Here is an 18,192-nt window from a genome sequence, read left to right on the forward strand (position 1 = left end):
CTGTCAAAAATATTCAAAGAACAGTTATATACTGAATAAGTCATAATTCTGAAAAATACACAACTCAGAATGACAGAAAATCTTTTCATAATCTGTCAAGTTATCATTTCAATCTAATTTCCACTTTATACTGGTCTCCCTGGAGCTATTTTCACCCTAACTCTGACTTTGCTCACTGCTACTTCATCTCCAGAAGTGGCCCTTCCCTCTGCTTATCTACATCCTAAACGGGTAGGACCTGGCCCGTTCACCCTCTCTACTAGATTTCCCTACCCTGCTACATTATTCTAGCTATTGTGGTTTCCACAAAAGCTAATTAAGTCTCAAAACTGAAGTAGTTTCTTCCGACACTGAACTTATATAAAGACCTTAATTATTAAATTCTACCCTTTGGCATTTTTTACTCATTTTTCAAATGTTTGCTTTGAATCCTAGGAGATCATCAACTTGAAAATAAGAACAATGTATATAAGTAAGTATTTTTAGAATAAAACAGCATTCATTCCTGGCAAACAGTTAACAAATATAGGCTCTTGGGTCAAATTAATTCAACTGGCTTAAAAAACAGAAGCTGAGTCAGAAAGGCATGGCCCCCACAAGAAACCATGTGTCTCTACCAGAAAAGGCACTCCACAAAAGTAGATACAAGTCTAAGATATAACTGTTGCAGAACCATAAGCCAACATACTAAGAACCAAGAAAGGCATAAAACAAGTTTTTTGTTTAATTCTTAATACCAGACCAATGTGGTCATCTTCTAAAAATCAACTGAACCCAGACAACAATCTTTCAAGACAAAAATATATATCATTTGATACTTTAGAGTGGTAAGTACTCTGAATAAAAGTAAAAACTGATGTTTTTCAGATTCTTGTTTTTGTGATCTAAAGGCAATTATGAAAGGTTTTTTTTTTTTTTTTTTTTTTTTTGGTGGTACTGGGGTTCCTGGAAACCCTTCTACCTCTGGGCTACACTCCCAGATCTATTTTTATACTTTTTTTATTTGGAAACAGGGTCTCTTAAGCCAGCGCGGCTGGCTTCGAACTTGTGTGATCCTCCTGTCTCTGCCTCCCAAGCGCAGGGATTACAAGCGTGCGCCACCACGCCAGGCGTAAAGTGCTATCTTAAAGGCCACAGGAATCACTCTATGGAACAAAAGTTACAAATATGCTTAGAGTTCCATTCACACTGGCAAATGCTAAGGATTTTCCTCTTTTGAGGCAGAATCCAAATTCTTACCATCATCTTTTCAAAAAGTTGTAAGACTTCATTCTCAGAGAGTGACTTCGGGATGTTTTCCATCCTCTCTGAAGATTCTGAAGGGCAGTCATTGCTTGCAAATGTAGTCTTCAGGTTGGGAAGAGGAGGTCTCTCTTTCTTGCTCCCTGGAATTCTTATGCTGGCAAACTTGTCCAGCTACAAGGAAAAATAAGAGCACACATATCAGTATTTCCTCTCCCAACAATGTTTATCTAATTCCCAAAGTAGAAAAAAACAGGGCCAATTATATTATCACTGTAATTTCAAGAGGCATTTGGAACTGGAATCTTTAAAATATAAGAAGAGGTCAAAAGTGTTCAATAGCCATCCTTTCTAAAGGCAAAAGAGAAATTGCATGACCTCAAAAGATTCCCTCTAATCTTAAAATCATACAATTATAGCTTTCAGATTCTAGTAACAAGTGACCTTTGGTTTTACATTCACACACTAAGCAGTTCTACTAAGGCAAGTTTGCTAATTTAGTGGTGACACCAAACTAGTACCCAGTGTCTTGCTCCCAGTCCACCTCTTGGCCCCCCTGACAAGTACTGGAATGAATATGACAGGTGAGAAGGGGGATGGGCATAGAAGATAACTTGAGAATTGTAACTGAATTCCATTTATATCTTCATAGCTCATTAACCTGATAGCATATTTCCGCTGGTTCGTATTTGAGCTTCTTGAATATCTACAGAGCCTTAGGAAATAAAACTACATCTTTGTTATAATGGGATTTCTTCTACAGCTTTATCAAATAGCTCACTGATATTGAAAATGCAGTAATTAGTTTACAAAGCTCACTGTTCATTCCAAATTATTTGAATTCACAAGTTCTAGTCCTCACAAAACCCAGACTCATATTTCAAGACTCAGTGTTAATCAAAAGCTTTAAGGAAGTTAAAGATGGAAGCATTTTTTTTAATGTGGATCATATTGAAAATAGCATATATTCAGAGTACTTGGTGCCCCCCCCCGCTTTCCCTTCTCCCCTTCCAACAATGAGTGTCCAGCTTGACCATGCTACATTCATACTTTTACACATATTCAATTGTAGCTCCTCCATTAATCAACCTCAGCCTTCTACTCCCACCTTTCCATTCTAGCTTTGCTGAGGTTTTCCCCTTCATTATCTGGAATTCCTCTGGTATTCCTAATACTCCCTAGCTTGGGCACATTAGAGAAAACATACATCCCTTCTCTTTCTGTGCTTGGCTGATCTCACTTAACATAATGCTCTCCAATTCTTTATATCTTCTTGCAAATGGCATGATTTTGTTATTGCTGAGTAGAATTCCATTGTGTGTATTTCTCATAATTTTGCAATCCAAGGAATGAAGTAGATTTAAAAACCATAATCAATGGTTCCAATAATTTCTCATCATTGATCCATGAATTTATCTATTGCTTTCACCATAATGTAGATAAGATATAGAACTGTACTACTCATTACAGTAACCTGAAGTTAGTTACACATGGTTACCAAATTAAATTCACAGATATTGCCAAGTGTGGTGGTACAAAAACCCATAATCCCAGTACATACGGGACTGAGACAGGAAAAATTGTGGTTTTGAGATCAGCCTCAGCCAACTCAGCTAACAGAAACAGTATTTTTCCCCTGAAGAGTCATACCTTCCTTCTAGGATGCTAGTGGGGGAGCTGAGTTGGTTTGATCCTAGTTGCGATGAAGCTGGGCTTTGTCTTTTAGTTTTTATTCAGATTATCAGTGGCTTTGCTTTGAGGGCTTGGATCTGATCATTGATAACCAGGCTTGGTGGCACACACTGGTAATCCCAGTATTTGGGAAGCTGAAACAGGAGGATCACAGTTCTCGGACAGCCTCAGCTTAGTGAGGTCCTTTGCAACTCAGTGAGACCAAGTTTCAAAATAAAGAATAAAAAATAAGGCTGGGGCTTTAGCTCAGAGGTAGAATACCCCTGAGTTCCATCCTCAGTAAACAACATAATTAGAGTGAATTGGACATCACACATAAGATGGGCAATTTGTTTCAGAAGAAAAGTCACAAGCACTTTTCTAAAAGATCCATTAGAAATAAATTCACATAAAAAGATTTCATTAAATGGCCTGTATAATAAAATGGACATAGCTGAAAAAATTTTCAGTGAACCTAAACAAAGATTAGAAGAAAGTCTCATCTAAAATATGAAGAAAAAAGGGTGGAGCAACCAAGATGTGATAAAATATGAAATATTCAGCACAAGTGTAATTGGAGTACAGAAGGAAAGAATACTGCAAAGTGCTTCCGGAAATACAAAACTTGATTAAAATATACAAATATGGATCCAAGTTGGTCAGTTAAATGAATACAAAAAAAATTTTAAGTAAAAATCCCACATACCTAAGCACGTCATAGTCAAACTGCTGAAAATTAATACTGGACAAACCATAGCCATGCAGCCAGAGAAATAGATCCATTACATAGGAGAAAAGTCATCCAACACGACAGCTGGTTTCTCACCAGAAATGATGGCAATAGTGCTGAACGAATAGACTGGCACCTTTAAAGTCTGAAGGGAAAGTACTGCCACTCTAGGATCCACTATCAAATGAAAATGCCTTTCATAAGTAGAAGCAGAATAGAGACACTTGCAGAGAGACCAAAGCTGACAAAATCTGTCTCCAAGAGACCTGTACTACAAAAGTTTTTCAGGCTGAAGAGAAATGATACTAGATGGAATCCCAGATTTATAAAAAGATGAACAAGGGAGAATCAATTAGTTGTTGGTGATACAAAGATAAATGAGCTGTATAGAATAAATTCTATACATTCTAAACATCAATCAAGTAGAGGAAATGAGCACATAAGTAGGCATAGAAAACTTAGCAACACGTATGTAGAATGCATTAAAATAGCAAAGGCTCAGCATCTGACTCAGCAACATGACCATTATTCGCTTCAGGATAACCCAGAAAACAAAACTGTCTCCACAGGAGCATATACCCAGAAGTTGATGTCACTACGGACATTTTACCCTAATTCTTAATTTGTTTTTGGAAATAGGTAGTGTTTTAAGAATGAGACTGGTTTCTCTACCCATCTTAAGTCACTGGTACCAACACTTTTACACAGGTAATATTGACTCTCAAGTACAGAAACTATCCTGATTCCTCTTCACATATACAGAGTGTAACTTAATTAGTATGCCAAACTTATAATGCAGTGAAATTAAGCAGATCATTAATGCAGCATCAATATTATAAATGTAAACACGTCAATAAGTGGGAATAGTTGGCTTAAGCATTTAACGAGCTACTGTATAAATTCATAATCTAATGCTTCTAAAGACAGATGATTTTTTAAAATTCTAGTTTTTCCAACCAAAAACAAGATAAAGAATAAAAAAAATAGGGCTGGGGGTATAGCTTGGAAGTAGAATGTCCCCTGGGTTCCATCCCCAGTGCTGCAAAATGAAATAATAAAATTAGAACCATTCAGCCGGACGTGGTAGTGGACACTTGTAATCCTAGCATTTGGGGAGTCAGAGACGGGAGAATCACGGTTCACGGACAGCTGCTTAGCGAGGCCCTTTGCAATTCAGTGAGACCTCATTTCAAAAAACAAAAAGACTTAAAAATAGGGCTTGGGGTATAGCTTGGAGGTACAATACCCCCAAGTGCCACAAAAATAATAAATTAGAACCAAAGTCATAAAAATAACAATGGCTAATATGTATTTTCTCTCAATGTAATACATTTATTTTCCCTGATTAGAAGGGCAAAAGACAAAATAAGAAAAGAGCCACAGAGAAAAATAAAAACAATCCTCCTTCCTACACTAAAATAGTAAGCTGAATCGGCTGAATACCTCACGCTTACGGTAAAAGCATGCCCAGGTTCATGAGGGCCTAACTGAACTACAGGTAAAGGCCACAAAATCCGGGCACTATCACAAAGCTTGGGTAAAGTGAATTTTAGGGTCAAATCAGCTTAAATATGCTATAGTTTCATTTTTTAAAGTGATGGTACTACGACTCTGCACATACATGAAAAATAGAAACTCATCCTCACTATCTTTCACAGAGTTAACCACAAGCAAATATTAAGATACTTTTGTACATAAAAATTATGATAGAAATTCCCATCATGCTAACTTCAAGTTGGCTGTTACCTTATACTTGGCAATCTGACTGTGGGTAGTTCATGTGTGTGTGTGTGTGTTTTGTTTGTTTTGGTGGCACTGGGGTTCCTGGAAGCCCTTCTACCTCCGGGCTACACTCCCAGACCTATTTTTATAGTTTTTTATTTGGAAACAGGGTCTCTTAAGCCAGCACACACGGCTGACTTTGAACCTGCATGATCCTCCTGTCTCCACCTCCCAAGCGCAGGGATTACAAGCGTGCGCCACCACGCCCGGCTAGTTCATGTGTGCTTTATATCTAGTGCACTTTATCATAAAAGAACTTCATAGTTGTATATGAAATTCTCTCAAAAATCAAACTAGAAATTCAACCCAGGCAGGTAAAGCATACAAACATTGCACACACTGAAGAACTGGTTAAAAAACAGACCAGACTGAGAGAATTCTATTATGTTATTTGGAGGTGGTATACCACACTTAATTAAGATGGTTTTGACAGTGTCTGGGGTGTACTAAGTTTTATAAATTAATATCACTTATCTTCAGGGGAAGTTAAATGAGCACCCTACTGAGTATTATCTCATACTGAGTAATCACACTGATAATCAGTAATGACAGCTTAAATAAAATTAATTAACAAAACACAGGCTTTAAAAAAAGATCCAAGTTTTTAGCTATTATAGATTAAAACAGTGAAAACTCAACCTTTAGGATCTTCACTGTCATAACATTGTAAATGCCAAAAGAGCAGTGTTCCATTTTAATTAAAGATAATACAATTATTAGTCATCTTACAATTTCTCTTAAAAATTAGTCTTAAAAATCACATACGGTCGCCAGGTGTGGTGGCCCACACTTGTAATCTCAGTACTTGGGAGGCTGAGACAAGAGGATCCGGGTTTGTGGCCAGCCTCAGCTACTTAGTGAGCCCCTCCCAAAACGTAGTGAGACCCCGTTTCCAAATAAATAAAAAAATCAGGCTAGGGGTGGAGCTTAAAAGTAGAATGCCCCTGCCTGAGTTCAATCCCCAGCACCACAAAAGAAAAGTCACATGATCATAAACCTACTTCCTTAGAACCCAGAAGGGATGTGAAATGCCCATGCAATCCAGGTGAATTAAGCAAATAGAGGTTCCTTCAAACTACAGAATTCTAATCAAATGCATACTTGAAGTATAAAGTATATTGCTTAAAATCACCAATTTTCATGCAATTTTTGTATCATCTGAAAGGAGGCAAAAAAATAACTAAAATTGCTTGAATTCTTGACTTTATTACTAACTAGCAACTTGATAAAAACAAAAGTGGTGTACACTTGTAATGTCAGTACTTGAGAGGCTAAGACAAAAGGATCATACATCTGAGGCCAGTCAAAGAAACCAAGACCCGCTATCAAAACTTAAATGTATGCCGTGCATGGCAGTGCACGATTATCCTCATACTTGGGAGGCTGAGACAAGAGGATTGCAGGTTCACAGCCAGCCTCAGTTACTTAGGCCTTCTGCAACTTAGTGACACCCTGTTCCAAAAATAAAAAATAAAAAATAGGGCTGGGGTTGTAGCTCTGAGGTAAAATGCCCTTGGGTTCAATCCTCAGTACAAGGGAAAAAAAAAAAAAAAAAACACCTTAAATGTAAAAATGGAAGCTGGGGTTATATCTTAGAAGTAGAATGCATGTCCCTGGGTTCAACCCCCAGTACCACCACCCCTCAAAAAAACAGTTAAAACACTGTAACAAAGATATCATTGTAGGAAGAAAGCCCAGCCATTATTTCAGATGGGATAAGCTAAATATCCCAATATTAGGCCAGTTTTATTCAATAACTCTTATTATCCTACCAACTACTGCATTCTGAATTCAATATTCCTGGATGTTACAGAAGGAGCTTTCTAGCTCTTAATTTCTGCCACTGTGCAACTGATGAAAAGGCTTCAGTCAACACCACACTGCCAGCTGCAAAGGAGCCACTTTGGAAATGAGTGATCCAGCCCCGTGATGACTTTAGAGGGCTATGGCCTGAGTTTTGGCATAACTTCCTGGAAGACCTAAAGTGACCACTATTTTGCTAAGCTGTTTCCAAGTTTATAACCCAAGAAAGTCAGTTTTTAAAAAAAAACTTTCAGGCATGATGGTCCATGCTTGTAATCCCAGTACTTGGGAGCCCGAGACAGGAGGATCAAGGGTTTGCAGTCAGCCTGTTTCAAAATAAAGAATAAGAAATAGGGCTTAAGGCATAGCTCGGAGGTAGAATGTCCCCAAATTCCATCCCCAGTATCACAAAAAAGTAAACCAAATTAAGAAAATCTGTTATAGAGCACTAAATTACTAATATGGAGCACCTCAGAGATGACTTTGAAATGCATACCATTACCGGAAAAACTAAAGTAAAAGTTATCAGAATATTAAAACAAAATTTAGCATAGTAAAAGATGTTCATCATTTCATTAAGTAGTGATATATAGATCTAATGTCAACACATCAAATATAAACATTTTGAAATGTCTTCGATAACTATGCTCTGAAAATCTGATTTCTGTTGGTGATAGTCATAGGCCAAATACTATTGTAGTTTTTTTGTTTCTGTACTAATTTTTTTCTATGTTCATAAGGGAGGAAAATACTAAATTTCACCTTAAGGATAACGGAAAAGTTTTTTTCCAGGATCCCATGAGATCTACCACAGACCTGTTGGTTGCCCATAGACACCAGGTTAAGAACCCTAATATGTGGTTATGGAATGGTAACATAAGTCATGATCGAAAAGAAGAAAGTAACTCAAGCTCTAATGCCTTAAGCGAATCAGTGGGAGGGAACAGAAGACCTACACTTGAGACCAACGTGGAAGAAAGCTACAGGCTGCACACTCTCATGGTCTGTGCTTCAAAAAGAGCTGGAAGCTTTTGAAGAAAGAAGCCACAGAGAAAATAAAGCCATCAAAGAAAAGCTAGGTTTCAATTAGAGCAAAAAGGAAAGAAAGTATTAGAAGATAACAGACTGAGTTCCAAAGGGCAAAGGAGGAGGTTCTGGGAAGCCTGGAGTTCAGATAACATCTCTATAGGAGAATCATCAGACTTCAATCTGAGATAAAGAGGTGCTTTACTGACTAGATGGCCAGATAATGGTGGCTTATGTTGACACTTATTAGCTGAAACCTAAGCTGAGTTGTGATAACTAGTGAAAATAAAGTAAACGATATGCATCATACCTCAATTCCCCTTCTCCAAACTGTCATCACCTTAGTTATAGGCCAGTTAGCGTACTGCTACAGCCTCCTAACCCTGCTTCTAAACACTCACTACCCAACTACCTGTATCACCCCAAACAATTCTCTGTATCAACATTTTAATCTTAGTCAAAGTACAAATCTAATCCCATCCCTCACTCCTACTGACAATCATTCAATGGCTCCCCATTATACAAAAGGCAGCATTTAAATATCTTACCATGATTTTAAGGTTCGCCTCAATCTGATACTTCCTCTATCTCTTCACTCTTGTACCATCTTATGTTATATGAGCTAGAGGTAACAAATAGCTTAGTCTCCTTAATGTGCACATACTATATGTTGTTGCTCATATCTGGAACTTATCACCCCATCCTCTAAACCCAGCCAAGGTCAACTCAATCTTCAACTCTTGGTTTGAGCTGTAAGTCATGTAGGCGCTTGCTTCTTCCGACTCCACAAGAATGTGTCAGATAGTAGGGTGTGAGTACACACTACTGTAATCCCAGTACTCGGGAGACTGATGCAAGAGGATGAAAGGGGTTTGAGGTCAATCTTGGCATCTTAGCAAGACCCTCAGCAACTTAGTGAAGTTCTATTTTAAGATAGAAGAGATGAGGATAGGTTGGATGTCCACAAACTTAGTTCTTTGCATACATGCTATGTATACTCTCCTGAACCTGCACACCAAGAAATACATTTGTTTGACAAGACTTGAAGTCCTTGAGAATAGAGATTGTTATTCTGTTTAGTAAACCAACCCTGGAATTTAGCCATTTTAAGCACAAAATGAATGCTCTATTAATATTTGTTGAGTAGATAATGCCCTTCCTAATAATCTCCAGGCCTTGAAAACCAGCCATTGCTTCTTGCCTCCCTAAATTATTCTCAGTACAGTAAACCATAGCATCAAGGAGAATTCATGGTGTTCATGCCACTTATATTTTCAGTAAGAACCCAGATTCTAAATATCATAAATAAGCTTAATATCAAAATGTAAAGTAGTACTAGTTTGGATCTTGACTATCCCCCAAATTCCATGTGTTCAAGGCTTGATCACCAGTTTGTAGTGCTACTGACAAATGGTGGGACACTTAGGAGATGGAGCCCAGGAAAAAAGGTCAAAGGGAGGGTCAAAGGGGTCAAAGGGCCCCTATATAGGATAGTGGCCATTCTTTCCTTCCGTCACCATTATGAAAGCAGGCCTCCTCCACCATGTGCTCCCACCAGTCCAAAGCAGCAGAGCCATGCTACCGGACTGAAACCTTTGAAATTGATCCAAAATGAACCTTTCCTCCTTTTGATTATCTCCAGTATTTTGTCATGGTAATGAAAGTTGGCTGATATAGGCAAGTAAGAAAAATGTCCATTTGAAGGAAAGAAACAAAACCACTAAGAAAAACCCAAAGTTGCATATACCCACATCTGCTCCAAGTACAGTTTTAATATATAGGTATGTACTTGAAATTCTAAGTTAGCTCTCTAAATATTGCACTTTTTAAAAAGGCATAGTGCAATATTAACAATGTACAAAAGTCATCTGACAATATGAACTGCTTTCTCTCAAACCGAGAAGCCTCCTCTAGGAATCCATCCCCCTGTCTTTTCATCACTTCTTCCATTCTGGATTCTAATGTCTTTCGAAATTCAGCTGAAAAATCATCTCTACAGTCTTTCCTGACATCAAGTTGACTTTACTACCTTCCACTGAATGCTACCTAGTGTTGCAGCCCTTTTAACACTTCAGTATTCTGACTGTGTACACGTTCTATGTCCCCAGAAGACAAAGTCTTACAGATCCTTCCATTTCCGTAACAGTATTAGGCACTCGAATGTTTAGCGAATACATTGACAAAATAACCAAGTCTGCATAACTACTACCTCTTAGTGTACTCCACTCTGAGAGCTCTTGATCACATCCCCACGTTCTGTTTTGAGGAGGCACTTTCCAAACTATCCTATGAATATTTAAAGATTCTGAGATAGTACTCAACTGCTACTACTGAAAATCTAAGAACAGGAAGTTCTAATTAATTCATTAATGGGTTTTGAACGGCCCACCTGACTTAGTAAATACTTTAAATCATTGTTGTGTGTATATATCCTGGGGACTCAGAAACATTCTACCTCTGAACTACACCTGCAGCCCTATTTTTTATTTTGAAACAAGACCTCACTAAGTTGAGGAGGATGACCTCAAACCTAGGATCTTACCTCAACCTCTCAAGTGCTGGGGTTACAGGAACGCACCATCTGCCTGGCTAATACTTTAAATCTTGTTTTGATGTATTTTACTACATATATTGAGTTGCCCCGATACTACCCAATAGTTATCAGTGCATGCCAGTATTTCCACTCGATACAGAGAAACAGTTCCAGAGAGTTTTACAGAAAAACTACTTTAAAAAATTATACTTTTTAGATCTACTGCTTGCCTTTAACTTAGTAAGAAAATATAAACACTTAAATCACAAAATAAATGATACAGAAAGCCTTATATCCTATTGGCCAGTAAATTTTAAGTTGAGCTTTTATTTTTTGTAAAGCTAATAATTTATATTTTACCACCTGACTCAAGTTAGGCACAAATTCAAATAATCAAGATCACTTTTCCTCCCTTTTTGGTGAAACCTATTTTCACATATACCCCATGCACTCCATCACATCTCAGTAGGTGTATGAAGCATCCACAGGTAGACAAAGTCAGTCCTTTGAGGCCATATTCATCCGGGGAACTATCTTTAACTGAATTGGTCTTATAGAAAACACTCGAATTTGCCCAAGTTGAATGTAACAGTTAATTACCTCAAATAAGAAGGTCCACAACCTCCAGTAAGAACAGGCAGGTTAGAGTTTCTCAAAGCATTTGTTAAAACCCAACCCAGACCAACCAAGGGTTATCAGAGGCTCGGAGACTCCATTTCCATGAGGAACTTCAAGGAACCCAGGGAAGCCTATACCTTTATCTGGGAGCAGGCTACATCTGGAGTACTTTCCATATACAAAAATTTTTCTATGTTCTTTACTTGAAATACTCAAAGCACTTCATTTCTCAAACAAAATTTAAGTATACCATGTAAAATGTAGGTATACCATATACAAATAATAATTTTCTCAAGATTAAGGTTAATGTCTTCAATACAATTTTGTCCTGTCATTTTACAATTGAGAAGTCTCAGATGCCATGAATAGAAAAGCAGGACAGAATACATTTCAAGATTTCACACAAAGTCTTCAGTGAAAAGGGATGGTTTTGAAGTAGCAGCAGAATATAGTTTTGATAAAGATTCCTGGAGCCAGTCTTCCAGAGTCTTCCTAGCTACCCATATGACTCTGAACAACCTAACCTCTCTTGCCTTGGTTTTCCAGTCTTTAAAAGTGGGAATAATAAGCTGGGGGTGGTGGCACATGACTGAGGTCCCAGTACTTGGAAGGCTAAGCCAGGATGATTGCAGGTTTAAAGTCAACCTCAACTCAGCAAGGCCCTCCCACCAACTTAGGGACACCCCATTTCAAAATAAAGTTAAAAGACAAGAGGATTCCAGGTTTAAGTCCAACCTCAGCAACTCAGCAAGGTCCTCAACAACTTAGAGACATCCAGTTTCAAAATACAATTAAAATAGGACAGGGGGTAGCTCAGATGTAGAATGTCCTTGGTTCAGTCCCCAGTACCACAAAAAGGTATTTCATCAGAGGCCTAAGTGAGATTAAACATATACGTACCTAACCATCACATAGCACAATACTTGGTATACCTTTATTCACAGCCAGAATTGCTGTTTTTCTTTTGTTTCAAATCTGCGATATGGGAACAGCAAAGCTGCCTCCACTCCACCTTCAACAGGCCACACCTTCTCCATGGGAGGACCTCTGAGCCTATAGATGCCCAGCCTCTTCCAGGCTGGCACCGTTATGATTTTAAATCCTTGAATAGCATTTCTGTTCCCTGGAGGGTTCCTACATATTGACTGAAGCATACACCAAGTTACAGAGGCAGGGTCCTACAATGGAGACCTTATATGTCATGGTAAAGAGCCTATAGGTTCAACCCAAAGATGACATGTACAACTAAGTAGTCTCAGGTAGGAAAGATGAACAGACTCACAAATTAGCTAGGTCACTCTGCAGGAAGCCAGCTTTTCAAAGAGTAATTAGAGACTGTTCATGAGTCCAGACAAAAGAAAGGGCACTACTAGCACTGATAGAATTAATCGACTCAACTGGAGAAGGTTAAAGGTATGAAGTGAAGAGTAGCTGTAATTTCCAGGTGACAATCCAGGTAAAGCACTATATACAGAGAAGAGCAGTAGCTTCCAGGAAAAAATAGCATAAGATAGGCAAAACGGTTGAGAGGACACAACCACAAAGAAATGGAAAAGGTCAGCAAAGAATTAAACCACAGAAATTTGACCAAGAAGCCAAGAAATATTTGCTCTTCAAAGAGGAAGTAAATGTATCAAGTAGATAAATCCAGTAAATTTCCAAGGACTATTAAGAGAATGATAGCTGGACTTGGTGGCACACGCCTGTAATTCTAGTACTTAGGAGACTGAAACAGGATCATAGGATCCAGGCTACCACACGGTAACGGGAAGACCCTGTTTCAAAATATAGGGCTGGGGGTATAGCTCAATAGTAGAATGCCTATGGGTTCAATCCTTAGTGCAAAAAAAAAAAAAAAAAAAAGGTAATGACTACTAGAAAAAAAGTCATTTCACATAAATAAGTCACAAAAATCCTAAATGTACATGGTTTACTCTCCGTATCCATGAACTGTAAGTGGTAAATGTATTAAGGCCCACAATGATTGCACCCACACAACTATGTCTATACTGAACATGTACAGGTTTTTAATCCTCATTCCTTAGATGGAGCATAACAAATACTTCAAGTTTACATCATATAAGGTACTGATGTACATGGGTTATGTGTAAATATCTTATTTGAGGTCCTAGAGCATTTATGAATTTTAGTATTTGCAGTGAATTCTGCAACAGATACTCTACAGGTACCAAAGGCCAACTATATGCTATTATGAAGTTGCAAAATAAATGATACAATGCCAAGCATGATGGCTTTAGTCCCAGTTCATGGGAGGCTGAGACAGATTCATAGCTTTAAGGGCAGCCTCAGCAAGGTAGCAAGGCCCTCAGCAACCTAGTGACACCCTGCTTCAAAGCAACAAAAAAGGAAGCTGGGGATGGAGCTTGAATATGGAATGTCCTCCAATACCAAAAAAAAAGAAAAAAGCAAGAACTGATAAAACTGAAGAAATAAATCCAAAATTATAGCTGGAGATTAACACTTCTCTCTAGAATCAAACAGAAAAAAATCCAGGACATAGAAAATGTAAACACTAAACATCAAGACTTATCCACTATCTATAGACCACTTCCAATAAAAATGATACACACAGAACATTTAGACCACATTCTGGAACTGTAAGACAAATTGAGAAGGCCTAAAGGCACAAAAACTGTCCTGAACACAAGAGATTTACTAATCAAACACAGATACTGGCATATTCCCAAATTTGAGAACTAAACATATGCATAGGTCAGAATAAATCTAGAGGAAAACATGAAGATTCTCAATGAAAATGAAGACATCCAATAATTTGTGGGATGAAGCCAAAACCGTTTTCAGATTTATAGCCTAAGATTCTGTTATCAACGCACAAAGTCTCAGATCAAACCTTTAAGCGTCTACCTAAAGAAACCAGAAAATGGACAAATAGAAAAGGAATAAAACCAAAGGAATCAAACTATATAGAATCAGTAAAATCCAAAGCTGGGTCTTTTGTAAGATCAGTTAAACTAGTATAAATCTACCCAGACTGAACAAAGAAAAACAGGGGCACAAAGTTTCAACATCAGCTTTGGGAAAGAGGACATCAATACAGATCTCATATAAGAAAAAAGAGATGCCACCAACAGCTACATGTCCATAAACTTAACAGAGACGAAGAAACTCCTAACAGCCCCAAACTGGGAAGAACCACCAATGGTAGTATCTCAAAACTTATGAGCCCAACATATACAATATACAGTGTGATTTCTATGCAACACTAGACATTGAACTACAGTTCCAGAAGCTGCTTAAGTGCCAAGAGCCACATTAAGGAAGAGAAGTGACCACAGAGGGGCACAGCATGAACCACTGGGGTGACAAAATGCTCTGTATCATGAGTGTAATGTATGCATAACTATATATGTATTTGTCAAAGTTCAGGATGCACCCTTAAGACTGGTACATTAAACTGTAAACCATGTCTCAATAAAAATGTACAAGTTATCAATTATAAATGCATATTTACTTAACTGTCCCTTAAATGACTCTTATAAAGAAGGATACCAAGGCTCAAAAGCTGCATAACCTACACAAAGTCACATAGCTAGCAGGTGGGAGAGCTGTCATTCTGAACTAACTTTCCTACATGCAGCTATGTGATACACAACAGACACTAATGGAAAGACCTCATGACTTCCTCCACTTTAAGCAGGCCAATGTTTGTTTTTCTAGATATAGTTGTTATTTGTGGGTCATGAAATCCATTTAGTGGACTAGATCACCATCTTTTTTTGTAAGTAATGGGAAAAGAGAAAAAAATGGAAAAAATAGAAGAGATCAGAGTTCATTAGCTTAAAAACATTAAATACTGGTTGTAAAAACTGTTTTCAACTGAGACAGTTTGTAGGTTTATGTGGGCTAAACTACCAAATAAAATGTTATTTCTTACTGTGAGCCCTGCTCAGACCAAAAAAAATTTTTTTTAAATTTTGAAAACCATTGCTGCAGACCAAAAAGAGATGACAGTAATGCTGACTACAATGAGATAAAAGAAATGAAGATCAGTAGGAATGTTGTGCTGTGGACAAATGGTCATGAGGGAAAAGGGAGAAGAGAACAAGTCAAAAACAACTCCTGAACTCCAAAACACCCAGTGGAAGCTTTGATGGATAATTCATCATTGTTAACTCCACAAGCAGTTTCCTTTCCAACCTACCTCTTCAAACTTCTCTCTTTTCTCTTCCTCCTCCCAACCCTTTTGCCTCTAAGAAAAACCATCTTCTCAATCCCGTTATAAACAATGGGTGGTTACTGACTAAACAATGTTTTCACCTGTATCTTAGCACCTGGAACTGCACCTTATACATAGGAAATGCTCACTGCTTCAAGTCTATAAACACTGCGCAGGGATCCCAACACTGTAGTTCACGTTCATTCCTGTAACAATACTGTCCTATGAAATTCATTCCTGTAACAATACTGTCCTATGAAATAGCCCTGGGACAAGAAGCACTTCTGAAGACCTTTACCAAGGCAAGTTAAGGAGATGGGTTAACATCAATGCTTCCCATGTTTCTATTTAATATTTCTAAAGTACTGTTCTTCAAACCTATGACTACAGCAGAACTCTATTCTTATGCCTTGTCTCAAGTTCTGCTCCCAAATGGCTATTCGCATTAAAAAAAATTCTAAGTTAAAAGTGTACATGGCACATATGTGTTATGAGGGTGGCAAACTTAGTTAGAAGACACATTGCCAGTGTCTATCAAAGCATCATTGGCAAATGCTTCCCTGAGCTCTGACAAACCAGAAATAGTATAAAGGGCCCTCGAAATATCCAGCTACCCTTTTCTTCTCACAACTCTGCACCGATCCATGCAAAGCTCAGCTGCAAATGTGTTACAACAGCCCTCTATCCATGCACCAGGAAGTACTTGTAAAATGGAGAACATATAGAGAGCACTGAAGGCACAGTTCAACATACTTCATCTTGGATGAGGCTCATCGAAATCCCAGGAGGAAGGGAGAGGTTTGGTTAGTCCTGCTTCACATATGAGCAATCAAACAAGTAATTGTCCATCATAGAACTAAGTAGCAGTTCAATTCTGTCTTTCAACAAGGCTCTTCTGACTAAACCCAATGTTCTTTCCATACTGCGTCAGTCCACCATGATCAGGAAGAATCTACTCTTCGCCATCTCCTGTTCACAACAGCTGGGATTACCTCTGACAGTGGACCCTGCTGCCTGGACTAAGCTACCTGCTGGATTCTTCTCTGGACTAAATCCCCCGCCTACTCAGGAGACAAGCTAAAGAATGTGATCAGAAGAACAGCAGTAAGAGACAGTTCAGTCAGCAAGCCCATGTGCTGGTCAGCAAAAAAAATCCAGGATAGAAGGTCACGCATACATTTAAAATGAAAACAGTGACAAGTAGCAGTCACTAAACCTGATAGATGGGCAGAAAGGTGGGTGGAAGGCTCTCAGCAACACAGCACGCTTACTACATACCAGACAGCAAGCTAGGTACTGATGTATTAACACATCAGCTCTGCCTTCAAGTAATTTTAACTAGTGAAGACAGATAAACAATAAAGTATTTAAAATTATGCACTAGGTATCAAAAGTATTGTTATCACTGATGGTATGTGTAAAAGTGATGGTAGAGGTAAGGAAAGCAACAGAATGGGAAAGAATTAGTCTTCATTAAAAAAGTCAGTTATTAAGATAGGCAAAGAGGATTCCTCAAATGGCCTACTGAAGCCACTTCATGACTCTACGTCTAGGACTTAAATACTGGGGTTCATACTGTTCAAGGACAATCACAAGTCTGAATGAAAGAAAAATGCCAAAATATGAATAAACCTCAAAAATATGTAAGATACTATATATGTAATACTAGAATAGAAAAAGGAATGAAGTACATTCAACACTGTAGATGAACCTTGAAAATTTAACAGTAAATGAAGTCACAAAAGACCATGTACTATGATTCTGTTTATGCAAAATTCCCGAAATAGGCAAATAAAAAGGAAGTAGACTGAGTGAGCTGAGTTACAAAGGCAAGGAACTATTATAGGTATAAATTTTCTTTTAAAGGTAATGGATTTTTTTTTTTTTTTTTGTGGTGGTGGTACTGGGGTTCCTGGAAACCCTTCTACCTCTGGGCTACACTCCCAGACCTATTTTATATTTTTGAAACAGGGTCTCTTACGCCAGCACGGCTGGCTTCGAACCTGCGCAATCTTCCTGTCTCCGCCTCCCAAGCGCGGGGATTACAAGCGTGCACCACCACGCCCAGCGGTAATGAAATTTTCTATAATTGACCATACTGGGATTGGACAAGTCTTGTGAATATATTTTATACCACTATAGACTTTTAGTGAGTTGGATGCTACACAAATCACACCTCAATAAAACTGTTATACCACTGTATATTTTCACAAAAGTTAAAAAAAATTGCAACTGGCTTTATTATCAGCCTTAAGAAACCATTTGAGGGAACTTCCGGGAAAATGGCGACCGAGAAAAGCGGGGCTTAAGAGCCCTGCTAACAACCAATCTCCATTACCACAAAACAAGCGCCTTTCATAGCCAGAAAACACCATCACCAGAAAAAAAAAAAAAACCACCAGGCTCCAGAGAGAATGCGGACTGAGAACAGAGCTCAGGGCCACAGAGGAGACACACGCGCCCGAGGACGCGGCAGCAGCGCCATACTGCTGGCGGCAGCGGCGAACTCATCGGACGGCTACAGCAAGCTGAGGTGAGCCGCTGCGGAACAGCCAGGTGGGACCTTTCGGCGCAGAGAGGATTTAAAGC

General features: G+C 38.4%; 1 protein-coding gene across 4 annotated transcripts in view; it reads right to left on the reverse strand.

The window, feature by feature from the left end:
* The window catches only part of DIAPH3 (diaphanous related formin 3), a gene marked incomplete at both ends in the record, with an annotated part of 500,946 nt that overhangs the window by 452,303 nt on the left and 30,451 nt on the right, over positions 1–18,192 (reverse strand). For 3 of the 4 annotated variants that reach the window (XM_080719969.1, XM_080719968.1, XM_080719967.1), the window contains one exon: positions 1,240–1,416. The exons of the other annotated variant lie outside the window; for it this stretch is intronic. In XM_080719969.1, the coding sequence (XP_080576095.1) occupies positions 1,240–1,416 (177 nt within the window). The remainder of the gene's footprint in view (positions 1–1,239; positions 1,417–18,192) is intronic. 4 annotated transcript variants of the gene reach the window in all.

The sequence above is a fragment of the Muscardinus avellanarius genome (genome assembly GCF_963383645.1).
Source record: "Muscardinus avellanarius genome assembly, chromosome: 2".
In the NCBI taxonomy this organism is placed as follows: domain Eukaryota; kingdom Metazoa; phylum Chordata; class Mammalia; order Rodentia; family Gliridae; genus Muscardinus; species Muscardinus avellanarius.